At 33.8% G+C, this 16300-nt stretch overlaps 1 protein-coding gene across 24 annotated transcripts in view; it reads left to right on the forward strand.

The window, feature by feature from the left end:
* LOC129941495 (cell adhesion molecule Dscam2) overlaps window positions 1-16300 on the forward strand; it is a 259928-nt gene that overhangs the window by 127688 nt on the left and 115940 nt on the right. For all 24 annotated transcript variants that reach the window (XM_056050163.1, XM_056050146.1, XM_056050154.1 and 21 more), the window contains exon 5: window positions 678-827. In XM_056050163.1, the coding sequence (XP_055906138.1) occupies window positions 678-827 (150 nt within the window). The remainder of the gene's footprint in view (window positions 1-677; window positions 828-16300) is intronic.

The raw sequence follows: 16300 nt of genomic DNA on the forward strand, positions 1-16300 counted from the left end.
ACAATTCATCAAATTGTATTTGAAAGCATATAACTACAAAGTTTTGTATTGTATTATAAACACAAGTTGCTTTTTTAATAAGGCACCTATACTTAATTTCATGAGTTTTTAGTGCCAAACAATATTAAACTTAGTTTTCTAAATTAAATCTCAACTAAGAAGACTTTGAAATTAAGTTATTGTTGCCCTTTAAGTATGACTAAGTATTTAAAAAAACTTTTTCTTCAAAATATATTGTTAATTATAATAATTCCGGATCAAAAACAAAAATAGGCAATTATATCGAAAAAATAAAGCAAAGAAATGTCATATCGTTTTTATGTAAATTTTAATTTTCCATCAGTAAAAATATTTTGAAGAATAAATCACTGCATGTTATAATGTATAGCAAAACATAAAAAGCATGACGTCTAAAATTTCGATTGCAAATGCAAGTAGTTCTAACAAATGATACCCAATAAATATCATATAATTATATTTCATAGATATGCACAAAAGCAATAAACAATGTTAATATGTAAAAAAATGTACAAACAAAAAATTTAATAAAATTGCTTGCATTTAAAATTGAACTTGTAGAAAAATGTATACTTTATTAAATTGACTGAATTTAAATATTAAAATATAATTTTTGTTTTCTATTTTCTTTATCTACTATTTGCTTGCAACTTATGTAGACGGAAAATACTTAGTTTTACCATCTGGTGAATTACATATTCGTGAAGTTGGACCTGAAGATGGCTACAAGAGTTACCAATGTCGTACCAAACATCGTTTAACTGGCGAAACTAGATTGAGTGCTACTAAGGGACGATTGGTAATTACAGGTAAGTTGGCTTGAAATTTCAATTTCTTTTGTTTTAATTTCTTTTTGTTTTTTATCATTACAAATCTGTCAGCAGCTAAAAAAGTATAAGAACTCACCAAACAATATTTGTATAAAAAAATTAAATTAAATGTATATTTTAATACCGGTCTCGGCTTAGTTTGTGACGTCATGCAATGCCTGCCAATTGTGAAATAGTTAAAAATCCACCAACTGAAAAAACGCTTATTGCAAAACCTAAAGAGTTATGTTAACAAAATGGTAAAACTTAGGCCGATTTGCTTCGGTACGAAGAGTATTTTGTTTCAGTTCAACAACGAATTTTTGCTTTTCTTATAATAATTTTAAATAATTCTTTTTAAGTTTTCTCAAATCGGTCTAAAATACAACAAAACGTTAAAAGGAATTTAAACAATACTGTTCATATTTTATTTTCTAAATATTTCAATTAATATCTGATTCCCTAATATTATTAAGCATTCAAGAAATGTAACATAAAATAATGCTTATAATTTTTTAATCTTTAACAAGATACATTTATTCTCCAAATTGAGCGTACATAAACAGGAAAACATTGTTTTTTTTTAAATAATTTATGTTATAGAAACAAGTGAAACTGTAAAGTCAAATAATAAAATAGAATAACAATTAAAAAACTCAAATATTCTTCAATGAAAGTTAAGAATACACTTGAAAATCGAAGTAAAAAGAAATGTTATGTATTTTTGTTTGCATTTTAATAGAGTTATATTTCATAAACATAACCTATAGAAGAAATTATAAGTTAAGATTTCAATCCAGGACAACAAACTGGTTTGTAAAACTATAGTTTAGTTTGTGCAACAGAAATATGGTAAAATTAGAAGATTATTATTTGTAAGGTCACCTTTTTGCCAAGTTTTTGGTTTTGTAAAGGAGGCGGTAATATTCTCCCGATTTCCAGAACCTTCGGTTTCAATGGACTTTTCTTGCTTGGGTTTGCCATTCTGGAGCTTTCGCTTGATTTCTACATACAAATGGTCAATTTAATTGAGGTCCGCTGACTTCGGTGGGGTCGTGAGCTGGTGTCTGGGATTATAAAGCAACTATTTTGTTAAAAATAAAATGTTGCTGGTAAATTCAGTTTTTCTCCGGACTACGTAGCGAATCCTCCTTCCCTTCTAATTATCGTCCAATTTTACATACGTTCCTTCTTTTCAAGTTCATGGAAACGCTGATCCATTTTCCGCTTAAAAATTGTCTTGAAGATCAAAGGCTTCTTAATGACCGATAGTGCATCTTTCGTAGCATTAGGTCTACTTGTAATCTCATTGTTTATCTCACAGAACAGTAAAACAAATCTTTACATCGTTTTGGAAAAAGTAAAATTATTGCACATGATATTTCAATTGAGTTTTTTTTTTCGCGGAGCACTAAATTAAATAACTTTTTTTTAATTTTGTTTATTTTATTGAATTCAGGAAACAGTTTCTACAACGAAAAACACAAGAAAACTGTTAATAAGGAATTACAAAATTATATTATATGCATTATAATAATATAGAGTTTCTTTTTAGTGGGAATGATGTGCCTACTTATTTTTGCATAAAGCTGAAATATCTGGTTGAATTTGGACAACTGCAACAGTACCTATATATTAAGCTCTTCATCGGGACGGGATCTATATTTTGTTTTGGGTCTAAACAATGCAGAGAACCCTGATTCGCACATGTATGTTGTTGCAAACTGCAGAAAAAATATTTAAGCTTTCCCTGACAGTAAACTGACATAATTCTGACAGACAAAAAGTTCTTTTTTCGAAGAATCTGATGTCAGGTCAATCCAGCACTCAAACTGCAGCGATGTGAGGAAAGTGATTTTTCCAACGCGGCAGAGTATGAGTACCCATACATATTCCTTAATGCTCTGGTGGAATTCGTCTGGAAAATAGTGAAGGAAGCTATCCACCAAACCTACAAGCTGGATATGACATTCACTTTAAATATCATCGAAATTGTCCAAATCTATTTCTTCCTTAAATTCTTTGATTCAGCCCAAAACTGGATTTTATTTTTAAATGCTTCCATTTTTTTAATTGGCATCGAAAATAGTTATTGCCTTTCCCTGAAGTGATACACTCAAATCATTTTTTTTTAAATATATATGACAGATACGTCAATTTCAATAACCAACGCTCATTACACAACATGTCCCCCAAAAAAAGCTGTCGCCAATAAGGAAGGTTCTAACTTGAGCTCTCATTTCGAAAAGCCGCGTCAGTGTTTTCCCGCGAGAAAGCCACCTTACTTTCACGTGAAGAAGTAAAGACGAAAGTAGACTTCCCATGTCATCGCACAATACTTTAAAAAGGGTTCTATTCTTTGGCCGTGATTTAATAAAGTTGATTATTTTCACGCTTTCGTCCAACATCTCTTTAAGAGAGACTGTCATTTTTTTCATTGCGAGGGCATTGCAGTGTAGAACACAATGGCTACTGGTGCATTCTTTAACAATTTGGTTTATTCTTGCGACGGCACCGGACGTTTTTTCCAGTCGTGACCTTGATAGCGCACAAATACTATTAAAATAGCTGACCCTGCAAAATCCGTTGATTCATCCATTTGCAACGCAAATTTTGTGACTTATTCGTAAAAGTAAATTAGCTTTCAAATGTTCCGCTAAGTCTCCGATTCGACTCGATATTGCGTTATTTGACCAAGGAACAGTGTTAAATAATTTGTTTGGCCTTTTCACCCAACAAACATTCAACAATGTCTTTAACACATGGCTTTATTAAGTTTTCAGCAATAGTATGAGCTTTACCAGTTTGCGGTTTTCGGAAACTTACCAAGAAGGAGGCCATCAACGGATTTTCGTTCACTGTCTTTGAGTGATAAGTAATAATGGTTTGAGATTTAATAAGTTCCGCATACTTTCTTTTAAAGAAATCAGTTGGTTTGCTTTTGCAATCTGAATGAATCCCTGAAAAGTGACGTTTCATTTTTGGTGGAAACATTACACTGTTCGGCAACACATTGCCGCAAATTACGCATTGATGTTTATTTTCACTTGTCTCAGGTTGCGCTACAGTCCTGTGTGAACTAGGGCCTCACCCAACAAACTTCTCCATCTTGTTAGGTGCCTAACTAGATGTCTTCAGTTTCGGGCTCCAAGGTGGGTCAGGTCACTTTCCATCTGATCCGCAGTCTTCCTCTACTGCGCTGTCCTGTGGGTGTGGATTCGAAGACTTTCGGGCCGGAGCATTGGTTTCCATGCGCTCTACGTGACCCAGCCATCTTAGTCGTAGGAATTTTACCGTTCTGGCTAAGTCTACGTCGCTGTACAGCCCGTACAGCTCGTTGTTCCATCTTTTTCTCCACTCCCCTTCGATGCGTACGGGACCGTAGATCACACGAAGAACTTTTCTCTCGAACTACCGAAGGTGGTTTCATCCGCTTTTGTCATAATCCATGCTTCTGCACCGTATAGCAGGACGGGGATGATGAGGCTCTTATATAGCAACACTTTGGTCCCTCGAGAGAGGATCTTACAACTAAGTTGCTTTCTTAGCCCAAAGAAACAGCGGTTAGCAAGAGTTATTCTGCGTTTGATTTCAGCGCTGGTGTTGTTTTCTGCGTTTACAGCAGAGCCTAGGTAGACGAAGTCCTTGACAACCTCAAAGTTACGTCTGTCGATGGTAAGGTTTTGACCAAGACGTCGGTGTTGTATGTCCTTTCTTGACGACAGCATGTACTTTGTTTTGCCCTCAATAACCGTAAAACCCATTTTTATTGCCTCTGTCTCAATACTCACAAAAGCCCCATTGACATCACGCTGAGTTCTTCCGATTATGTCAATGTCATCAGCATACACCAGTAATTGGACAGACTTTTGAAAGATAGTGCCTCTAGTGTTGACGTGTGAGCTCTGCACTATTCTTTCAAGTACGATGTTAAAAAATCCCATGACAGCGCAAACATATTAAATGTTAAGAATTATTAATGTTCATGTGCATGGAAGCTCAATTTTAGGAGTAAATGTATAAATAAAAAGATTTATGTTGTATTTTCAGAACAGTTTGATATTGAATCTACAAACATAAAATTCCTTAATGTAAAATACGTATGTTTTTTAGCTGCTGACATAATTATCCAAACGAAAATGTCATAAATCAATAAAAAAAAATTAAAATAAAATAAGTTTAAAAACATAACTAAATAATTTCAGTCATTAAATTCTTTGTTTTCGTGATTTAAAATTTTTTAAATTAAATTCTATAGAATTCAGATAAATTTCTTAATTTAAATTCAATGAAATTCAGATAAATTCTTCAATAACTTATATTTAAAAAAATATTTTAAAGTAAAAATTTAAATAATAAAAAAAAAAACAAAAAAGAAGTTTTATGACATTTTCAAAAAAAATTGCTGAAAATATTTATATATATTTAAAAAAAATTAATCTTTAACAAGTAAAAATACAAAAAACAGTTAACAGTATATGATTTCTAAGTTTATGTAACTGCATTATTTATTCATGATTTAAAAAAAAAAGCTTTTGATGTTCTATGTACAAAAATTATAAGTTTTCATTTTTTCAATTTGTATAAAAATCAATTTAAAAAAATAAATATTTTCAGTAAAACAATTTATATATAAATATCATTATAATATTACTTAAATAATAAAACAACAATATTTTGATGAAATTTTATCCAAGTTCACTTACATTTTAAATTATGTTAAAAACGTTCAAAATGGAACCAATTTATTTCTTTTAAATTAAATTTATTATTTTTTCTAGTGCAATCAAAATCATTTTTCGCTTAAAATGCTTTTCTTTGCATCGAACCCAAAACAAAAAAATCAAAGTATTGTTGTTGTACATAAACAAAAACTGCCTGAATGTTGGGATAGGGTACCCTGTTGCGCGTCCGTGTTTTAAAGTAATTGAAATATATTTTTAAAATCACATAAAAGTGATAGCAGGAAAAATAATGTTTTTACTTAAAAAAAGAAAAACCTGCTTATTTGTATAAATAAATAAATTAATTAAAGCTTGATGATAAAATATTGTTTGTACAGAAAGAAAAAAATATGATAATACATATCTAACAAAATTTATCCGAAATGCTTGACTTGAGCTTGAGAAGTAACGTGAACTATATAACATATATTTATATTTTAAATAAATACCATTACCATATTTTGTATGGTGTAAATATTTATATGTATATGAATATCTTGGCAAAATATTAAATACATATATAGTATATACGAATATAATTTAAAAACAAAATTTAAGGTAAGTCCTTTTATTGTTTTTATACTTTGTTTCATTAATAAAAAATTTAGTAAATTAATTAAGCAACTTAAAATCAAGAAAACAAAAACATCAAACAAAAATATTGCAACAAATCTTACAGAACCAGTTGGCAGGGTTTCACCTAAATTTCCAACAACTTTAACGAGTAGCAGTTTTAAAACAGCATCAAATGCAAGTTTAACACTTCTTTGTCCAGCCCAAGCTTATCCAGCTCCAAGTTTTAGGTATTGTGATTTTTTATTTGTAAATGTAGCTAATTTTTGTTCTGTAAAGAAATTTAATAGTTTATAAAAATGAATCCATATTTTTCTGAAAGGTGTGGCTCAGAAATTTTATCTGGAGACATGTGTGATTTTATATAAATCCTTGCAAAAAGAGGTCAAAAATTTCGTTAGCTAAATGAAAATTTTCTTATTTTTATGAATATATTTATTTATTTAATCATTAATAAATTATTTGTTGTTTGATATTAAAGTTCATTAGGATTTTTAAACACTGTTAAAATCGTTAACGTAAAAGGAATGTATGTTCAAGACTATTTACAAATACTTGGTTTATATAGATAGTTATGCCTCATCTGCTTCCAACTTATCTCAACATTTAGGAAGTTCCAAAATTTATCGTCTGTAACAAATTATGAACAAATTTCAACCTCTATATCAAATCGAACAGAACCTGTTGGAAGTGTTGGACCTAGATTAACTACTGGAAATGATATTAAAGTTATTTTAAAACCTTATGGTGATTCGATAACACTTATTTGTCCAGCTCAGGCTTATCCGGTTCCACTTTTTAGGTAAGGGCAGTAATTTCATTAAAAACAAAAAACAAGAAAAAACTTATTCAATCGTTCCCAAACACCATGAACCTTATCTCAACAATATTTTGGTTTTTTGTTTTACTTTAGAATAAGAAATTTAAACTTTAAATTTTTAGAACCTGTTGGAAGTATTAGTCCAAGATTGACATCGGGTGATGAATCGAGAATTGTCAAATTACGTGTAAATAAAAATGCTACACTTTTGTGTCCAGCTCAAGCTTATCCAGTACCTTTCTTTAGGTAAATTGAAATTTTAAACTAATTATTTAATTTAAATAAGAGTGTTAGCTACTTAAAAATGTTTACAAAACTCTTCTTTAGAGGTGATCTGCAACGCTCGCAAAAACATCTCGTAAGCTTTTTCACCTATCCCGCTCTTCAGGTCTCGTTCCGAGCAGGTGGAAAACAGCATTTATTCATCCGTACCTAAAGAATAGCGACCGTTCGTACTTTTGCTTCTTCTTAACAATGTCATTTAGACGTTGATTAATTATCAGCTTAAAAAATAAGGTTTGGCATCAAGCCTTCTTATCAAAACTGCGAACCGTTTGTTTAGGTGAATCTCTCTTTCGTTAAATTAGAAATTACTTTTCTCATCGTTCAATTGAAGTAGTGTTGGATAGGTTGAAGTTTGAAAACCACCCCAGGGCTCCGTTTTGCCTCCGACACTCTTCGTTATTTTTATAAATTATCTTTTGTCTGAAACTTCTTATACACTTGTGGTGCTGAGCCCCTTGGACAGCTTTCACCGACTTACTTTAAAAATGATTAGCGACAATAGGCACTTGAACATCGTCTTAAAGTTTCTTGTCTCTCCCTTTTTACCGTTATTTTAACAGACTATGCTTCAGTGAAATAGACAGTTGCATTTCTCCCCTCAAACTTTTTCACTGTAATACTCGCGTTTCTAGGAATGCCCATCAGTTTTTCCTTTAGCTTAACTTCAGCCGTATTGTGAAGTAAAGAGATTCGTTTTTTTAGCCGTACTACACGAATGTGGAATGCCTTACCACACTCTATTTTTCCCTGTCGTTTCCAATTATCAAACATTTAGAACAAATCTACACCACCACCACCTTTTCAATCCGTCACTCTTTTTTGATAATGCTCATCCTGTGACTCCGAAATATTATAACAAGTATTCAAAACTTTTTGAGTATGTTCTTATTATAAAAAAAATCGTTTTGACAGCTGTCAAACTTAAATTATCTTTGTTATTATGCTTCTGTTTCTCGTCATTTCTTTGATTCTGAAGTTTAAGTATATTTTGTTTTGACATTTTCCATCGTGTATTTCCGATTCTGAATTCAATTTCAGATCTTATGTTTCAATAAAAATAAGAACTGTCATTTTGTTGAATTCCAAAGGCTTCTGTCAAATTTAAATGACATTCCTTTTGTCATTTGTTGAGATCGATGGTTTTATGAATATCGACAACCACAGCTTAAAATACAGAGATTAAATGGAATGTCGGTTTTAGAGTTACTCGAAAAATTGTGTTCAATTGACAAAATAAGTTGTCAAACAAAATGTCACGAAGACAATCATCAAAGCTTGATCAATAAATCTGTCGAAATAAGCTCATTCCCAACATTCAAGATTTTTTATTCAAAATTTAATACAAAAATTATTATATTTGTCAAACATCAAAGAACCGGTTGGAAGTGTTAGCCCCAAGCTTACTGCTGGTGATGAATCTATAAAAATACCAAAAGTTCGAACCAACAGCAGTGCTACAATGATGTGTCCAGCACAAGCTTATCCCGTGCCAATATTTAGGTAAATGATTTTTAAGTTAGGTACTTTAGAAATAGTTTTGTAATCTTTGTGTTGGTTTTATGAAATAATGATAAGCCCGTTTTTAGAAAAACCTCTTAATCTTCTATTAGAAGGCAAACGTTAACTCTCCGTGTAATTGTAGCTTTAGTGTAGCTTTGACTTTTGTATCTGGATAACATTTAGTCTAACAAAACATCATAATTAATGTTATTGAAGTTTCAAAATAATAATAATTGAAAATGGTTCGAATCTTTTTCTAACACGAAGGCAGTTTTGAGTTCATAAAAGACTTCTTTTTTTTTTTACAAATATGGAATATTTGAATTTTAGAACCAGTTGGAAGTGTCAGTCCTAAAATTAATGTCGGTGATGAATATAAATTAGTCAAATCTCGTATTGGACATAATTTGAATATTCTTTGTCCAGCACAATCATATCCCACTCCATCATTCAGGTACTTATTTCTTTTAGGTAAAAATCAAAGGCTTTTTAGACTTTTTGTATAATATTATGATAAATTTTGTACAGTTAGAAAACTAGTTTCAAAAGCATAGTGTATTCCAACATTCAGGAAAACTTTAATATTTAAACTTTTTTGGAATTATTTACCTATAGAACCCGTTGGTAGTGTTTCACCAAAAATTGCATTTCTGGAAAGATTCAAAATGATGCAAGCTGAAGGAGGACACAGCTTTGTTATGTTTTGTCCTGGACAAGCTTATCCGGTTCCTGTATTTAGGTGAATTTATTTATTGCATTTTTTCCATTTTTACGATTGCTAAATTACTTTGTTGCTTATTTGTCTCTGCAAAAGTCTAGGTTTAAAATCTGCTCTTAACAACATAGGCTAGGTTAGGTTGATTGGCTGATGATTGATGTCGTTGTCGAAACACTTAGATCGATGAAGATCCATTGTGATAGCCTAACGTATATTATGAGTTGTCCAGTTCTAGCCATTTAGAATGTTTAGTGAGTCCTAATAGGATGCTTCTTGGAATATTTTCAAATTCTTCAAGATTATTAAAGAAGTGTCTGTTTAAAAAATGTGTTGCTATACTGTGGCAGAGAGTTAGGTAGTGGTGAAGAAGTGGACTTTGTCTTCTTGTTTTTCGTCATCACTGCAACCTTTGCAAATGTCACCATTAACAATTTGCATTTTCTTTGTATGGTGTTATTATGCTTACAAGTCTTAAAGGTTTTTATTTGGGTGCATTTTCGAGCGTAATTTAGATTTGTCAAAATTAGGCCATAGTTTTCTGACCCTCAAACAGGTTTCAAAGTTTTCCATTTTTTATTGGTTTCATGGAGTATCTTTTTACCAACAACGAGTTTTAGTTCACAGGACGGGATGTCTATGGTTGAGTCTATATTTAATTGGTTCAGTGTACCAATCTTCGCAAGCTTTCTCATTCCCAGGTACATTTCTGTGACTTCGTACCCAGCAGAGTACGAGTAGCTGTGAGCTAAAAACCCTCAGGTCTTGTCGACAGTAATTTACAAGCTTTTTTAATGCTGCTTCGCTATCAATGAATATGGTGATATCAGCTTGCGATAGCTCTATCATTGAGCGTATGTCACTACCAATACTTTGGCTTGAAAGACGCTCCTTAGATCGGGAAGTCTGAAGGAGAAGCCTCAGAATAGAAACCTGGTTTTACTGCAGCATGCGTTTCCGATCCCTCAGTACATGTTTATTATTATCATTATTATTATGTCAATTTCTGAGCCTTTGAGAATAGTGGAAGCGTCAATCCCGGATGTTTAACGAGGGGTTGAGCTTTGTTGGGGCGTGGACTAAGTTCTAGCCCTTTTAGTTCTAGTTTGTCTGTTGTAGGAAGCGTCTTACAATGTTGCATGTGCTGAGGATTACGGATTTCTGAATTATCCCCAGGACGTCTTTAAGGTTGTTTCTTCAGTTGGGCTATGAAATTCTATGGTATCAGTCCTGTGGCGTATATGATGATTGGCGCGATATCTACCCTTTCTACATGGTATCTCTGTATAATTTTCGTGCTATACGTGGACTGGGTGTTGTTGTTAAGTGGGACAGCGATATCAAACAGCGTTATTTTCCTCCCTACTTTGTCGAACGGACGATGTCCGGCTTATAAGCTCGTATGGTGCGATCTGTAATTATCGACCTGTCCCAATATAGCTTCGAACTTCTGTTTTCGAGCACAGGTGGAGCGTCGTACTTATAGTACTTATACTTATTGCTAACCTTGTTGTATGATCTTCGCTACCTGATTATCCCTCGCCGTATTACCCTGCGATGGTAAGCTCGAGCATGCACCTATAATATGGTCAATAGTTTCTGCGTTGTTCTGGTAGCGTCGGCATGCATCACTATCTAGATTTTCCTTCAATATGTATTTGCGGTCATAAATCCCTCCGTTTCCGCGTAAAGAGACCCTAGCTGGAGCCACATATATTTGAACTGGTCTTGTCAATGGAGTCTAGCTGCATTTGAAATGGGTGTATCCCATGAAGAGTCTGATTCTTCCATGCTTCCATGCGTTCTTCGCGAGAGAGAACGTTCGGTGGCTTTTGAAACTCGTTGGATTTTAAGTTGAGCGGGGTGTAGTTCTTGCCCGCAAGGCTTACTGTCTGAATTAAATCCGATGTTTCAATTTGGCTCCTAAAGTAGTCTTTTGAGTTATTTATCTGAGAGAAATGGAGATTTGGTACGTCCAGGAGCCCTCTCCCACCGTCTTCATGAGTTAGGGTAACTCTTACTATAGCACTTCGCGGATGGTGACACAGGTATTTAGTCAGGATGGTTCGTACGGAGGTTTATATCTCGTCAAGATTTGTGTTTGATCAATTGACGATGCCAAAAGAATATGTAAATACTGGATTAGCCTTGGTGTTAATGGTTTTTAGCTTATTACCGGCGTTTAACTGAGCCTTGAGAACTTTAACTAGTTTCTGTTCAAACTTGTTTCGTAGCATTTTCTTAATTTCCGTTTCTTGAATTCCTTTCAGATTGTTGTTGCTTTCAGATATTTGTAGCTTTCGTCTTGGGTCAGATTGACAATGATGTTGTCTTGATCTAGGTGGTATTTTTCGGTGTCATTTTGTACCTCTCCTTTTTGAATATGGATCATTTTTCGATACCAAATTCCATTCCTATGTCGTCACTTAATCGTTTTACTACTTCTATCATCCAGTGTATTTTTTCTTTACTGCTGGTATAAAGATTTAAGTCGTCTACATAGAGTAGGTGGTCGACAAGAGTTTGTATATTTTCTGTTTAAAGACCAGGTTGAGATTTTAAGGCATTCTACTAAGGCAGAACCAGATGGGCCTGAATGCGTCTCCTTGTAAAATTCCGCATTTGATGGGTATAGCCTGGCTAGTATTCTGTCCTTGGTATCAAGGATTTTCCATTGTTACCTCCATAAAGTGTATGATCCTTGGATCGATTTTATATAGCTCCAGGATTTTCAGTAAGAATGAGCGCGGAAGGCTTTAAAATGTTTTTTTGTAATCGATGTATCTCATGCTAAGATTGCGTTTGTCCTGTACTGCTTGATGAACTAAGACGGAGTCGATTGTAAGTTGTTCCTTGCATCCCATTGAATGTCGAGTGCATCACTTCTGCTACCGCGTCATGATGTTGTATTAGGGGCAATCATCGTAAACGGTGTTGGAGAGAATCTTTGTCAAAAGCTTGTACGTCGTTGACAGGCATGTAAATGGCCGGTAGTTCGCTGGGTCCAAGCTGTTGTTTGCTTTTGTAATGAGAAAGGTATTTCCCATCATTAAGAACCAAGGAACCTCCTGTGGATCTTTCAAAAGTTTGTTGAAGTATTTTCCAAGCAGTGGATGAGTTGCACTAAACTTTTTCAGCCATACATTGTGGATTTTGTCCGGCCCAGGTGATTTCCAATTACTGCTCTCTCTTATCGCTTTCGCAACTTCTTCAGCAGAGATGTCGGTGTTCTGCATCTCTCCGTAGTTTCTGCTATGTTTGAATTCGTTAACAAGCCATTCGTTTTCCAGTTCTATATTCTTAGGTTTGCTCCATATTTCGTTTCAGAAATGTACAACATCGTCGATTTTTTCCAGGTCGGTCCAATTGTCGATAGAACTGTTTTTATTTTTTTACGAAAAGGGAGGTTTCCAATCTTCGAGCTCTGCTTTCTCTATATCTCGCGAGACGTTTCGCATAGGCAGCCAGTTGCTGGGTTTTCTTGTCCTTTATTTCCTTTAACTTTTATTATTATTATTAATATTTATTAACAAGCAATTAAAATTACAAGCTAATATAAAATTTAACAAGCCTAGCTGCAGAGACTATTGGCTTTTTGCTTTTTTGAGAAACTCAGTAATATTATTTATATTTGTTAAGCTGGGATTTTTGAGGATTTCATATACGGGAATATTTTTGAAATTTTTTTTAATTATAGGCTGCGTCAACAGACAATGTACCAAAGTATGTTTTAGATCAAGGTGGGTGTTGCAAGTGGAGCAGGTTGGAGGGTCGTTTTTGTTGAGGAGGTGTTGGTGGGAAGCAGTAGTGTGTCGAAGTCTAGTGAAGTTGGTTATTTTTTGTTTCGAACAGTTTGTAGGATAAATCGGCGTAGATTTTAAGGGGTTTATATCCTTGTAGTGATGATGATATAGGCTCCAGTCGTGACTATTTTTTGCAGAAGATATCTTTCTGGTATGCTTGAGGAGATCGGATTTGGTGAAAATGTTGAAGGTGAGTACAGGTGCGTTTTTGGCTGAGTTCGCTGCACTGTCGGCATATTCGTTTCCAAGTATTCCAACATGACCTGGAGTCCACATTAGTTTAATGTTTTTCAATTTTATGAGTTGATATCTGATTACTGATATGATTTCGGTGTTGTTTGCGTTGTGAATTGCATTGATTACTGAGATGCTGTCGGAGCATATAATGCATTTTTCAGAGAGATTGGCTGCAGCTTTAGTAGCTTGAAGTATCGCAAATGCTTCAGCTGTAAAGACGGAGGCAAAATCTGGGAGAATACCAATGCTTATGGTTGATCCGTTTTCATCAGTCACCGCATAAGATGTGGTGTCCGGAGTTTAAGAGCCATCGGTGAAGATAAATCTCCATCCGTCAGATCTATAGTCAGAGGCAATGCATGCAAAAAGTTGGCGATAAGTGCTGTTTGCTGTTTTTAGTTTTTTATATTTGGTTAGATCCAATATCAGCGATTCAGGATTGATGAACCATGGCGGGTAGCGTGGGGATGTGAGTCGTTCTCTTTTAGTTGGCAGGTTGTTAAGCCTTGATTGTTTAAGAATTGTACCGATGGCGGATGGAATACGTTTGGTTAGTTTTTGATCCAATGTTTTTTTGATGTCGTTGTCGATGATGGAGTTCTTGGAGAATACTAGTTTTGCGAGCATTCTTAAAGTTAGTGTATCTCTTCGTACTTCGATGCTGGGGAGGCCTGCTTCAGTTAGGATATTTTTTATTGGAGTTGTTGGAAAGGCGTTTATGCTTCTTCTAGCTGCTGTGTGGTAGATGGGTTTGATGATGTTTAAAACATACTTTGGGCAGTGACCATATATAACCAGCCCATAATCAATTTTACTTAGAACTAAAGTTTTAGTAATGTATGAAAGGGTGTTAATATGTACATTGCTTTTATATGTTGCTAAATATCTTATTATGTTAGTTCGTGCAGCTAGAAATTTCTTAAGCTCTAAACAATGTTCTTTCCAAGAATATTTACAGTTAAATATTAATCCTAAAATACTTAAGTTACTAACATTATTTATCATAGTGCTGTTTATGTTAAGGTTGGGTTGTTGACAATTTTGTTTGCGACATACATGAAGCAGTTTACATATTTCAATTGAAAGTTTTGCACCTGATTTTGTTGACCATTCAATTATATCTTCTAATGCGATTTGAAATAAAGATTTACATTTATTTAGGTCATTAATTTTGCATAAAATATAAATATCATCTGCATAGCTGCAATGATCCAAAAGTTGGTACTTAATTAGTATTGCGTTAATATCATCGAATGCAATAATAAACAGTATTACCGAGAGAGGTGATCCCTGGGGAATACCGTTATGAAGTGGGTAGCTGGAAGAGTAGACGTTATTGGTTTTTACCACAAGTTTTCTGTTTGTTAAAAATGATCTTATGTATCCGTATATTCTGCTTCCAACACCCCACTTTATGAGCTTATTTAATATAATATGAGGACCTATACGATCGAAAGCTTTTTCGAAGTCAAGAGAGAGTATGAAAATATGTTTTTTGGTTGAAAGAGCATTTAAAATGGCATGGTCGATGTGAAGCAAGGCGTCAATGCAACCTCTTTGAGCCTTAAACGCAACTTGATTGAGGCTAATAAGATTATTCGTTTCAGCGAACCACAACAAACGTTTTGAAATTATCTTTTCCATTATTTTGGACAGACATGGGATAAGCGAGAATTTTCTGTTTTTGGATGGGATGGATGATGTCTTTCAGTAGCTTCCGGATCTTCCAAGATCTTGTTCCGCCAGAGTAGGCTGTGAGTCTGCCTATGTCCTGCCTGATTTTGTTTATTTTATATTATTATTATTTATTGAACTATACATAAATGTAAAAAACAATACTAAAAATCTAATAGCTACCAGGACTTCTAGCTATATATGTTTAAGTTTGGAACATTGTCTACCAATTCGTTGCTGTCAGAAAAGATGATGTTAAAGGTTCTGTTGAAGTGAAGACAGGGTATCGTGGAGTTTGTACTTACATTTCTCCCTATGTATTCCTGTAGCATTTGCGCGTGTCCGATGTAGATGGTTTTCCAGCGACTGGTCTGGCACAGCCCTAAGGCATTTTTGAAGAAGTTTCCCTTACATATAGGTTCAGAGGTTAAACATGGAATATTGCTTGAATTCCTGCAGTAGGAGTAGTCCTCATTGCTTCTGTCAGTAGGACCTATAAATACCATTTTTCTACCCTTGTAAGGGTTTTTAGGTTTTTGGCATTCTCGTTACAACTTACAAGGTTTTCAATTGACGATTTTTTTTGGCAAAATATCAACAAATCTTCCAGTATTTCTAGGACATTTGAAAGATACAAAACAAATATTTTCTACACCATCAACATTATTTTCTGTGAAATAGCAGACGGGTAATAAAAAGTTCGTTAAAACTTTATTCTAAATTATTGACTTTCTTGCCCCTGCGATAATTAATACAAAACACCTCAACAGTGCCCTATCCCTTTTTCTAAAATATTTATATAGATTATGAATATGAATCTTATACAAGTTGTTTTACAGAGCCCCTTGGAAGTGAAGCTCCAAAAATTGCTTTTCTCGACAAGCTTAAGATGATGCAATTTTCAAGTGGAGAAAGTTTTGCTATTTTATGTCCTGGCCAATCATATCCTGTACCATTTTTCAGGTTATTTTAATAATATTTTTAGTGTTTTATTGATTACTTATCCCAACAATATCCCAGGCAGTTCTCATATTTTTGTTTAGAGTTAGACATGTGTTTTATTGAAAATTTTTAACAGAACCTGTGGGAAGTGTTGGTCCAAAAATAACAATCCACGACAAACATCAATTTGTTGATGTCCA

The sequence above is a fragment of the Eupeodes corollae genome, chromosome 1, assembly GCF_945859685.1.
Source record: "Eupeodes corollae chromosome 1, idEupCoro1.1, whole genome shotgun sequence".
NCBI lineage: Eukaryota > Metazoa > Arthropoda > Insecta > Diptera > Syrphidae > Eupeodes > Eupeodes corollae.